Genomic DNA, 12,637 nt, shown 5'->3' with positions numbered 1-12,637 from the left:
GTACCTGGCACTTTCCCTCCACTCCGAATCCTCTCCTTCCCTCACACAGATCTCATCCATCTCCGTGAAGAGATCATGAGGAATGTGCTCCTCATCATCATCCTCTGTACCCAGCAAGAACTGCACTCTTTGGGACGGAGTATCTAGAAACGCAGTGGATTCAAATAATTGGTACAAACTGAGATTAACTGTAGCCAAGATCCTATGGTTATTACAAAGTAATAACTAGCTGCTTTAAAGCAATAATGTCTGTACCATAAATCGGAGACTCTCTACCCTCCACCAAGGTGCGGACTCGCTCCTTGCTTCGCCTCCTGCTGTACTTGTTTCCATGGTGGCGGTGCCGGCGATGGCTGCGGTGTCTGGTACTGCCCAAAGGGACGTGGACCCCAATGTAGAGAGTCCTGTGACCTGGGGACAAACATGATTAAAGACTATAAAATACACTCACTCTGCCCAGGTTAAATGCTACTTCTGTGTGTTAATCCATTCTCCCTCGTGTTCCCTCGTGTTCCCTCGTGTTCCCTCGCTCCCTCTCGTCTGCCTCTCCTCCACTCCCACATCATCTTTCGTGTTTTATCGTGAAGGTCCCATGTTTTCATGTTCATTCTGTTCAGTATAGCTTCCCCCCTTATGATTATTCGTGTCAGCCGTGTTCCCCGTGTGCTCCCAGGTCCCTCTTTATCTTTCTGTGTATTCATGTCAGAGTCTCCCTCAGTGCTGTGTTGTGTCCTCCCTCATAGCTGTGTGACCTCACTGTGTTTCCTGTGTGAATTAGTATTTCCCGGTTTAGTTTTGTATTGTTGTGTATCGCCTTTTTCCCACTCAGCAAATAAAGCTGTATTTTGAGTTTAAGCCCTGTTTCCAATAGTTTGCTTTTGGGTCCTTCTCCTGCCTGCACACAGCCGGTTGACTACCAGAATACTAAAAAGCACAACCAGACGCACTTCCACAGATTGGACACAATCGCTACATTGGTGTAAAACTGCAATCAGCAGTGTCTGTTTGTGTTTAACAATTTTTAAAAAGAAACTGTGGTTTGAGAAGATTATTTTTCTTTGACCTTTTTGCTCAAACATTTAGTCATCAGATATTTAACAGCAGATAGTTCTTTTCATCCACAGATTGCAGAAAAACCACAATAATCCAGTGACACTTAAATGGAAAAGCCTTCTTTATCTGATGTATTATTAATTATTATTTCAGCCCAGTTCATCGTGATCTCTTCAGGCGCCTGCAGATTTCTGTGTAACTATTATGTAATGCGCTAATGTCATACTTGGTACATAAAAACGTTACCTAACTCGACAAGCAGTTAAGTCATTAATGATACATGAACCAGAATGAATCTGTGTCTGTTACTTCTTATTTCTTCTGCTTCTGCTTTAGTATATATTTTTTCCAGGTGTACTGTAAAAATGTATTCCCTTTACTCCTTAATGACAGATGGGAAGGTATCGACTGTTTGCTCCTCCTGTAACATGTCAGCATGCCCCTGATCATAGCAGGAGGCAAACTGAGTGCTAGAACTGAATCTTGTGTCTGATTAGCTTCACCTGTTTTTAGTGGTTTCTAGTATCTGTATAACTGCAGTAAGATTTTGGTTTGCATTGAGTCGAGGCGTGGAGGGTTAAAGGTTTGGCAGCCTAAGGATCTGGTTTTGTTGACTTCAATGAGTGATGACTTCCAGCTTGCACTGGCGTGATTTGAAGCTGGGTGTGAAGCAGATGGGTTGAGAATTAGCACCTGAGTCGATGTCTGAGGCAATGGTTCTCAGTTGGAAAAGGGTGGAGTGCCCATTTCAAGTTAGTCAAACAATAATGTAGACTGTATTTTGGATAAAAGCTGCAGGTTTTGCCTTTTTCACTTTCATTTTGTAAAATGCAAAAATTAAATGTAACTTTGCAAAACAATAACAAAAATAAATACTAAAAATTATTTAAATGGCATTAATTAATTATATAACTGAGAATACTTTAAGAAGAAATGTTAGGCTGTCGTTATTATTATTTTGTTTATATATTTGTTACTTACAGTGAATTATCAGGGAACACAGAGAGCATGAGGTAGTATGAGAGTCTTCTAAATCAGTTAAATGTATTTCTATAACTTTCTGACTTTGTGTTATATGTTTTCTTGCAGTTACCTAGTAATGAGGTAATACCTGGTGATACTGGGCCCTCTGTGAATTTGTGATGCCTCACTGTTGATTCATGTCTGCTTTCTTTTTTATCTTTTAAATGCTAACCAAGCCTGAGTGGTAGCAGGTTATATAATCAGATTTCAAACTAGACAGGATTATATAATCAGATTATTTTTAAGTGATAATAGGCCCTTCTTAGATTTGAGGGGGAAAATGTGCATCAAAATTATAACTACACTGTCAAAGATTATTCAGCTACATGTTCATTATGGAAACAATTTGCCAGGTTGCCAATTTTCTTAGTTAAACAAAGGAAGAAGAAACAAGGGTTACATTAAAATAATAATAATAATAATAATAATAATAATAATAATAATAATAATAATAATAATAATAATAATAATAATGACCATTTTAAAAAACAAAACAATAAAACTGTAATAAATTAATGGAAAAGTTTTTTTGGTTGGTGGATTTGTAATACTCTAGTACGTAAAATGCATATTAATTCCACTGATAATATAGATGACTATAAATATTGTGACCTGGTCCATTTTAGCATACGGTGCAATATATTGCATTATTTATTTTGCGATAAAATTACAACAGTACATTTCAAAGTAATCCAATGATTGTACTGTACAGTATATGTACCGTCCTGCTTACAGCTACACCTCTTTTCTTTATAGTTTGCTGTGAAAATTGTACCATGTAACCATAAATGGACAGTATATAAAACAAAAACAGAATTTTGTTTCTAACAAGCTTGAAGTTCAATCATTTTACAGCCACCTTTGTTGTATTTTATTTAAATAGTCTTCAGGAATCGTTCATCAGGCTACCTGTAGGTCAAATGTATTTATATAGCACTTTTTTTAAGTTGGTGAAATCCAATATATACAAAAGATAATAAATTAAAATAATAATAAGATTTACATGTGGGTGCCAGTTTAGTTCAGTGGGTGAGCAGGTTGCATGCTACAGTGGGATGCAAAAGTTTGGGCAACCTTGTTAATAGTCATTATTTTCCTGTATAAATCATTGGTTGTTACATTAAAAAATGTCCATTAAATATATCATATAGGAGACACACACAGTGATATTTGAGAAGTGAAACTAAGTTTATTGGATTTACAGAAAGTGTGCAATAATTATTTAAACAAAATCAGGCAGGTGCATAAATTTGGGCACCACAAAAAAAGAAATATTTGGTAGATCCGCCTTTTGCAGAAATTACAGCCTCTAAACGCTTCCTGTAGGTTCCAATGAGAGTCTGGATTGTGGTATTTTGGACCTTTCTTATTTACAAAACATCTCCGGTTCATTCAGGTTGGATGGCTTCCGAGCATGGACAGCTCTCTTTAACTCACACCACAGATCTTCAGTAATATTCAGGTCTGGGGACTGAGATGGCCATTCCAGAACGTTGAACTTGTTCCTCTGCATGAATGCCTTAGTGGATTTTGAGCAGTGTTTCGGGGCGTTGTCTTGTTGAAAGATCCAGACCCAGCGCAGCTTCAGCTTTGTCACTGATTCCTGGACATTGGTCTCCAGAATCTGCTGATACTGAGTGGAATCCATGTGTCCCTCAACTTTGACAAGATTCCCAGTCCCTGCACTGGCCACACAGCCCCACAGCATGATGGAACCACCACCATATTTTACTGTAGGTAGCAGGTGTTTTTCTTGGAATGCTGTGGTCTTTTTCCTCCATGCATAACGCCCCTTGTTATGCCCAAATAACTCAATTTTTGCTTCATCAGTCCACAGCACCTTATTCCAGAATAAAGCTGGCTTGTCCAAATGTGCTTTAGCATACCTCAAGCGACTCTGTTTGTGCTGTGGGCGGAGAAAGGGCTTCCTCTGCATCACTCTCTGTGTAAAGTGCGCCGAATGGTTGAACGATGCACAGTGACTCCATCTGCTGCAAGAGGATGTTGTAGGTCTTTGGTGCTGATCTGTGGGTTGACTCTGACTGTTCTCACCATTCGTCGCTTCTGTCTATCCGAGATTTTTCTTGGTCTGCCACTTCGAGCCTTAACTTGAACTGAGCCTGTGGTCTTCCATTTTCTCAATATGTTCCTAACTGTGGAAACAGACAGCTTACATCTCTGAGACAGCTTTCTGTATCCTTCCCCTAAACCATGATGGTGAACAATCTTTGTCTTCAGGTCATTTGAGAGTTGTTTTGAAACCCCCATGTTGCTACTCTTCAGAGAAAATTAAAAGAGCAGGGAAACTTACAATTGACCCCCTTAAATACTCTTTCTCATTATTGGATTCACCTGTGTATGTAGGTCAGGGGTCACTGAGCTTACCAAGCCGATTTGAGTTCCAATAATTAGTTCTAAAGGTTTTGGAATCAATAAAATGACAACAGTGCCCAAATTTATGCCCGTGCCTGATTTTGCGCACTTTCTGTAAATCCAATAAACTTCATTTCACTTCTCAAATATCACTGTGTGTGTCTCCTATATGATATATTTAACTGACATTTTTATTGTAACAACCAACGATTTATACAGGAAAATAATGACTATTAACAAGTTTGCCCAAACTTTTGCATCCCACTGTATATGTCCCGAGTGCAGCCGCAGGGAGTCATGTCCGACTCGTGGCCCTTCGTAGTGTGTCTTTCCCCAGGGTTCTGTCTATTTTCACTGCTACACTATCCAATAAAGTCACAAATGCTAAAAATGCTAAAAAATTAATTAATTAATTAATTAATTAATTAAAAAGATTTAAATGTGTCTGAGCAGTGCAGATGTGTAGTGTAGTGGTAGATTATTCCATAGATGTAGTGCTGTGCTGCAAAAGCGTGATCACCTCTCTGTTTTAATCTAACAGAGCAACTGGTTAGATAACCTCAGAACTCTTCCAGGTGTTTAAGTGTGAAGTATTTCAACAGACATTTCAAAGCTTTTCTTTCAATGTTGATTGCCATTGGTTCTGTTCTCTGTCAAGATGATCCTACACTGCTTCAGCAATATTGAGGTTCAGGCTCTGGGGAGGCCAATCCATGACTGATGGTGTTCCACAGTGTTTTTCTGTCCAGGTATGCTTGTACTGTACTGGCAGTGCGTTTGAGACCATTTTCATGCTGTTAATCAGATGCTTTCCTGATGTTGCTGCATGGTGGATCAAAGTCTGCAAACTTTGACAGCACTTTTCCACATTTATAATTTCAGTATTTTTAACGAGATCCCCAACTCAACTGGCTGAAAATGTAGCTCTAAACTTTGAGAGTGCCTTCAACATGTTTTACAGATGCCTATTATGACCTCCCCTGCACATACTAATGATGATTTGAACCAAAAATTCAATTCACAAGACCTGTTACACTGATTTTAAGACCAATTCTTGTGTAATTTAACATTCCTTGGTCTTTTCTGCCTGTTTCTCTTCCTTAAGAATGGATTCTTGACAGCTATACCTGTTAGATTTGTATTGTTGATTGTCATTTATGCTTAGAAATATTTACTTATATATGCTTAGAGTTTTGTAATTAGTTGTAGATTGGTAGAAGTTTTGATCCTTGATAGTCTGCAAACTTTGTGTGTATTAGACAGCACTTTGGGAGCATGAGAGGTCATACCGTGTCTTATTGTTTTATGGTAGGATTAACGTAGTTGCGTCTGTTCTAGTCTAAGTGCTCTTTGTTTAGATGAACTGCAGGACTTCCTCACCGTGTTATCTAGGATGAACCATCTAGGGTGAGGGGGAGGCTACCCTCTTCCTGACCAAGGATGTTTGACCCTTTGATCAGCACCACACACACACACACACACACACACACACACACACACACACAGGCAAGGTACTCTTTGTGTGTATGTAGACGTCATATGTTAATGAACTTATGCATATTCATGTAACCTCAATAAAAGGACAGTGTACGGGAGAACGGACGAGAGCAACTGGGGTCAAGCGAAGGAACGGTGCCTGTCCGGTTCTCTCCCGTGCACGAGAAACATGAAGAAGCTTGCCTACTTGTGTCTTGCTTTGCAGTGTAATTATATTGCCTTCAACGTTCCAGCGGATGGGTTCAAGCTACAAACCTATCAATACCCTTCCAGTGAGACCACTTCTGAACATTAAATGGACCAACTGAAAGGCCAGATCAGTCTCTGAGGTCTGTTGTCGGTCTTTGCTGCATTTTTTGGTCATGATTCTCAGATACGGCTCTAGATCATTTTTAGGCCTCCCCCTGTTGTCTTCCATTTCTCCAGTTTTTTCAGATTTTTTAAAGAAACACTGCACACTATCCCAAGATATGCCAAGTTTTTTATGTTTTATAGCTTTAATAGTATTTGGGGAATCATGCACAAAAACACTATTTTATATGTCAAACTTTGTTATCTTTGGCACTTTTTATAGATTCAGCTAAAGAAATTTAAACAACTGATTTGTTTTTGTGACAAAATGCCTAAAGATACTATTTCAAACTGGTTCTTTACTAAGTTGTCTATTATGTGTAGACACAACATTGGTTCACCCCCAGAGTTAGGTACCAATTTTACTTAGGTTCCTTTTTTTAATGTTTCTGAAAATTGTCAGGCATAAACACTGAAAATAAGTGTAAATGCAGTAAATGTTGTATCTCCTTGTGGAAGTATAAAACAGCAATCATGGAGAGCGAGACAGTAGAGGAGAGAAAGAGATAGAGAGAGTCTGTGTTTGTACTCGAGTCAGCCCACTCAGTTCACTGCAGAACAACACAGGGTTGCATGTATATACAGTGTGCTCTGGAATGACTGTTGAAGCTATTCCTAGATGCTACATATATGAAAAACACAAGTAATTAATTAAGCTATTCTGTTATGAATATTGTTGTTCTGAAGCACTTTACAGTAACATCAAACTGTTTTTCAGTTCAGTTTATTTTTGATTTTATATTCCACTTTGGTTTCATAGAAATGTATATTTAAAGAAAGAGTGTAATTATTTTTACTATTATTTATATATTGAAAGAATACTTCTACATTAAGTATGTATGTGCTGTTTTAACATAAAACACACAAATAAAAGAGAATACTCCCGTTTACCAATATATATATGTCAAAAATAACTGTGATAACGTGCTAAACAAAATAGATTTTTAAGCTCCAACCTGCTAATTGTAATTCACTTTCACAGAAAAGAGAATCTGTAACGTTTTGATCATCTGTTTCTGCAGATATAGACGGTGCTTGCTCCTGGCCTTTAGTGGCCCAGAGATCCCACAGTTTTTGTCTTTGTTTCGATTGTCCGTGTTTTTGGGCAATTGTGAAATTTCTGATGCAAACTCAGCTCACCCACAGTTTCTGCCTCCCACTCTGCTCTTATCTTTTAACTGTAAAAAAGCTGTCAAGAGGAAAGCAGCAGTTGGGAGGACAGAGTAGGCGGTCTCAGCTGCAGAAGCCTTTTCACTCTTTGACACTTTTGGTATTTCCCAGCACATTGTGTACATCCACGTACCTTCAAGATCTTCTTGCTCAAAGTTGGTTCTCTGCTCGGACCGCGTTCCTCCTCTGTCCACCACCGCTTCATCGTCATTTCTCTGTTAGACACGCAAATGCATGCACAAATACAAATTTAGCATTATGAACATCATTCTAAAGCACACTCATACAGTGTTACACCAACAACTGGAAGAAACATCATCCTGCAATATGCCGGCGTATCCCGACTCAACATAGCATGAAATAAAATGTTTGTTGACCTGGTGCTCCCTTGCAGAACATTATGAACAAACACATTATCCAACTGAACGGTGCAGCTGCCATGGAAACTAATTGCACTTTTTTATCTTGGAAAGGAAAGAGTATGATCTTAGTCCAAACAGAAAGCTTCTCACAATGCGAACAATAATTTACCCACCCACAAAGAAAGTTTTACTTTTGTTCAAGATGTCTCCTTTGTGGTGACTTGGAACTGAGTTCAAAGGGAGAATCACTGTTTGATTTAATTTGATCAAGTAAGCATTCCTCCTAACTGGTTGTTTATGTTAACGAAGCACATTACAGTTCATAGTTTATCCGTTGTTCAATGTCTTATAACAATACTTCGCACATTCCAAATAAATTACCCTCTCTTTGTTAAGATATTATATTTGTTTGTTTGTTTTTTTATTGCAGCAAGAACAGTTTTATGAGTAGATACGAGTTTAAAAACCCCGAGTCCTGCAATAACAATTACAAATGAAGAGGTTAGGTAACTTAAGGACTGCTCAAAAATTAAATTATGCTCAATTACACTTTTAGTCTTATACCTTACTAAAGTAGCTTTACATAGTTCCCTGTTGACCCTCGGTTCCTCCTCCTCTGAATCAAGCTACACTCTCCCTCACCTTTCCCTTCAATCCGGCTTTTCTTTTAATTGGCTGCCACTTGAAAATTTAAGTCTTGAACAGCAGATGGGTGGGGATGTTTCTGCCATAGCTGAGTGCTTCAGATGACTGTTTAAGGAATATCGCCTCTTCCTGACATCATACAGAGTTAAATGTAAACAGAAAATGGTGCAACTGAGCATTTAGAGGAGTCTGAAACCCAAGAATTTACCTCACTGTGATTACTTGAATATCCATTATTATTTCAAACTTTTAATATGAGCAAAAACCTTAGCAACAATTTAAATATTAAAATTATGAAAGAAAACACAAAATAGCATATTAAGACCCTTTCAAGACTGAGCATTTCCTACATCCTCCTGTCTTATTAACCTGCAGGTTTAAAACCATTCATACTGGACATGGATTTAGATGATTAGATTCAGATCTCAGAGAAAACCGGCAGTCTGTGGTGTGAAAGCTTATGTAATACTTGTGAAAGATAATGGAAGTGAGGAGGTGGTAAAAGGGATTCAGAAAACCTTCAAAAATCATTATTTGTCATATGAGAACAGATAGAAACCCAGTGCTTTTACCTTTTCTTTAAAAAATATTATTTGAATTTGGATTTATAAAAAAATTCAAAGCTTTGAAGGATTACACAGATGAACACCAACAGCATGAGCACTTACAGCTGAACTCTGTGTGCTCATCTGATGGATGCATAACCACGGTACAACATAAACAAGGCGCAGGACAGAAAGGGCAAGTTTGATGTAGAGTAGGCTGAGGTCACTGACTACAACAAAACACAAAGCCCGCTCACTCCAGCTTCATGGTGGGTGGAGAGATAAAACGGTATTTCTGTCCCTGTGCTTCATGCAGATTTGTACAGGAAGTTGGCAGTACACATATTTCCTGACATGTGTCAATGTGCCAAATAAACTAAATACATGCACAAATCTGTGAAGTATTATAATGAATCTTAAAAAAATGAATTTGCACTTAAAAGATTGTTACATTTCTCAAACTCGTTCATCCAGAAACTACAACAAGAATGGGTATCTTAACAAAAAATACCAGAATCAATAGAGCCATGTAACAGGTAACAGAAGTCTACAACACCCTAAAAACTCAATAATTATTGTGTTTATAAGCATAAAGGCCAAAGTTTAGCACAAAGGTTTTTTGCAGGTTATTCATTCAGTGGGCTTAGACACATTAAACTAAAATCTAAATAGACAGATTTCTTTAAAGCAATTTTTTTGATTGAAGCACTAAAAAAAATACATTTATACATAAAATAATGAGGAATGCAACAATTTCACTGCCATTCATGGGTCTGATATTTAAATATGCTGACTTATCAGAAGTAGGCACTTTGCTACGTTGGTGTTTCTTAGTCCTGTCACAGTATTGACCAAAAGATTGAAACTCCTTTACATGCTTTGAATCTCTTGATTTAAAAAAAAACCCACCAATATTAACACAGTCAATATTTTTGTCTTGATAGCTTAATACCAGCTTTTTCCGTGAGCCATCTTAACCTCCAGTAGACCGTCAGAGCATTACGATAATGAAGGGCACTGCTGTTTACAGCTGCAGAGCCACATGGGCATGCCAAGCCACGAGGCTGATGCTGTTAATCTGTCTACAAATGCACAGCTACGGATCAACATCCTGCTCAGATTAAAAGCCGGCATTTATTACTAAAACACCAGCCACATTAGTCTGTGAGATGGTATTAATGTGCATCATGTTAATGATAAATGGCAATATATGTTATTCATTGTAGGAATGTTGTATACACTGAAGCAGTGCACTATGATGTGTCTATAACCTCTATTTTGTGTGGTTTGTATGGGTTTACTGACTAAAAAGGGTGCTAAACTATAAACACAAAAACCACTGATATACTGTTGTCACCTTTTAAGGAAGCTGGGCTCACATGAGAAAAAGATCTGATCAATAAATACTATGTCAATGTGACAATCTGAAGTTTTAAAGGTGGCTATTTGAGCTTGCTTTGTTTCTTATGTGAAGCACCTTGTAAAATAAGGTTAAAAAGTCCTATATAACTAAAGGTTATTATTCATATTATTACTATTGTTATCACTTCAATTTCAGTTATAAACTGACTGGTTCCTATAAGCACATTTTACACCTGAAGCATTTAGCTCTTAAGAACAGATGCAAATATTAAAAAAACAAAAATAGTTACAATGTTGTATAGTAGTCTGATTACTTTCCAGAAACCACACCCAATGCACGCACAAAGACAGCTACTTTCAAGACTAATGATCAGCATCCACCCAGTAAAATCATGTTAAAGGCTGCTGGCACACCACACAGCTGAAGTGATATCACAGGATGTGGCACATACTTGGATCTGATCCCTACAGATGGCTGTGGCAATTTTGAATCCATCAGTGGCAGCGATATCATTAACCGCACAGGCTTTCATGTGGCACAAAATGTACTGTAATCCTTAAATGTTTCTGCTTCGAACTTCAACATCCTGTAAGAGGACACATTAGCGCCAAATCACTTTTTAACCAGAGCTGCTACGTAAGGTGTTTTGCAGCTCTGACCCCTTATTTTTGGCAGACTTTAGGTCTGCATCCATCCCCCAGCTGCAAAAAATGTTGCACTTGCCAGTTTTTAATCGGGCTTTTCCACTGATTCTGGACACACTGAAAAATCTCTTCGCTAACCAAACACTTTTTCCCTTGTTAAACATGCAGCAAACTTGGGTTTTCAGCAGAGAGAAACTTCACATCAATAAAACAGTTCACATCATCAACATAAATGCCTGGCGTCATGAGCTGTAGCCTACCTGATTGTTGAAAAACCAAGGTGCCTGTTCGTTTTCAGACTGCATGAGCTCTCCCTTAGTGTCCTCTGCTATTTAATCAGTAGTGACTGAATGAAAGACAGTGTAGAAGCTGAGCTCCTGCTGCCCAGCTTCACACCATGTCTGATAAATGCTGATGCCCTTCTGCTGTGTCAAACAACTGTAATTTGTGATCGAGCATCTATCGACAGTGCCGCCACTCTGTCATCATGAGATTATCGCTGTGACATCATCAATGCTGCACAGCAGATAAACCTTGGTTTATATAGTGTCTCCTCTCTGCTTTGTATGTATATAAAGTAAAACCACAAGGTCATTGTGTTACACTCAATCCTCTTGGAGTGTTCTGCTGATCCAAGAATGAACCTGTTATCTTCTTTCACTTATGATATAGTGATAATCAAATGCAAATGATAATCAATGTAACTTTTAATAATAATGGATTGGATTTATATAGCGATTTTCAAGGCACCCAAAGCGCTTTACAATGCCACTATTCATTCACTCTCGCACGCTGGTGGAGCTTGGAGGCAAGCTACGGTTGTAGCCACAGCTGCCCTGGGGCAGACTGACATATCGTGCCATCGGCCCCTCTGGCCAACACCAGTACGCAGTAGGGTAAAGTATCTTGCCCAAGAACACAACGACCAGGACAGAGAGCCCGGGGATCAAACCGGCGACCTTCCAGTTACAGATACGCTTCCTAACCCCCTGAGCCACGGTCATTTTTATTGGCAAGTTCACCCTAACGGCATCCATCTAAGGTGTAAAACCCAAGGAACAACTCACCAGACTTCTTCGCCCAACTGAGGATCCAATGGGAGAACTGGCCTGAAAAGACATAAAGTTGCAAATAAAGTTTATTTAATAAAACACCAAATCAAATTTTTAAAGTTGAACATTTCCAAAAGCTCAACTCAGTCCTTAAATTCTTAAAACTCACTGAGTTCTGTTCAATTCTTAACTGCTGAGTGACTTTTAAGGTGAGGTTGTGACCTTACGTTTCAAAGCCAAATCTATATTTGGCTCTAAAAGTCGTATTAGAGGGTCGCAACTCCCAGCATTCAGAGAAATGGAAAAATCTGTTTTCATAATAACAGCCAGCAGATAATGACAACAAATCTCCACTAAAACGATCGGAAGAGACCAATGAACACGGGTCCTCCTCCCTCTGTGAACATCCTCTATGAGATGACTTCTCCAAATGACATGCTCAAGCAGAATTTGAATGTGTGAAGACTACCTGCTTTTATTAGTGCAACTTGTAGCTATGCCTGATTTTACATTAACAAGATGAAAGTTATAATATATTTACATAATATGATGATAAAAA

At 38.4% G+C, this 12,637-nt stretch overlaps 1 protein-coding gene across 1 annotated transcript in view; it reads right to left on the bottom strand.

The window, feature by feature from the left end:
* The window catches only part of slc4a10b (solute carrier family 4 member 10b), a 30,134-nt gene that overhangs the window by 16,829 nt on the left and 668 nt on the right, over window positions 1-12,637 (bottom strand). The window contains exons 2-5 of the mRNA XM_080902467.1: window positions 12,094-12,135; window positions 7,601-7,682; window positions 256-411; window positions 5-143 (exon numbers count right to left, since the gene is read on the bottom strand). Coding sequence (XP_080758593.1) covers window positions 5-143; window positions 256-411; window positions 7,601-7,682; window positions 12,094-12,135 — 419 coding nt within the window. The remainder of the gene's footprint in view (window positions 1-4; window positions 144-255; window positions 412-7,600; window positions 7,683-12,093; window positions 12,136-12,637) is intronic.

Source organism: Rhamphochromis sp. 'chilingali' (genome assembly GCF_963969265.1).
Source record: "Rhamphochromis sp. 'chilingali' genome assembly, chromosome: 14".
Classification (NCBI taxonomy): Eukaryota; Metazoa; Chordata; class Actinopteri; order Cichliformes; family Cichlidae; genus Rhamphochromis; species Rhamphochromis sp. 'chilingali'.
The sequence above is the reverse complement of the archived record's forward strand: the minus strand, read 5'-3'. Positions and strand labels throughout refer to the sequence as shown.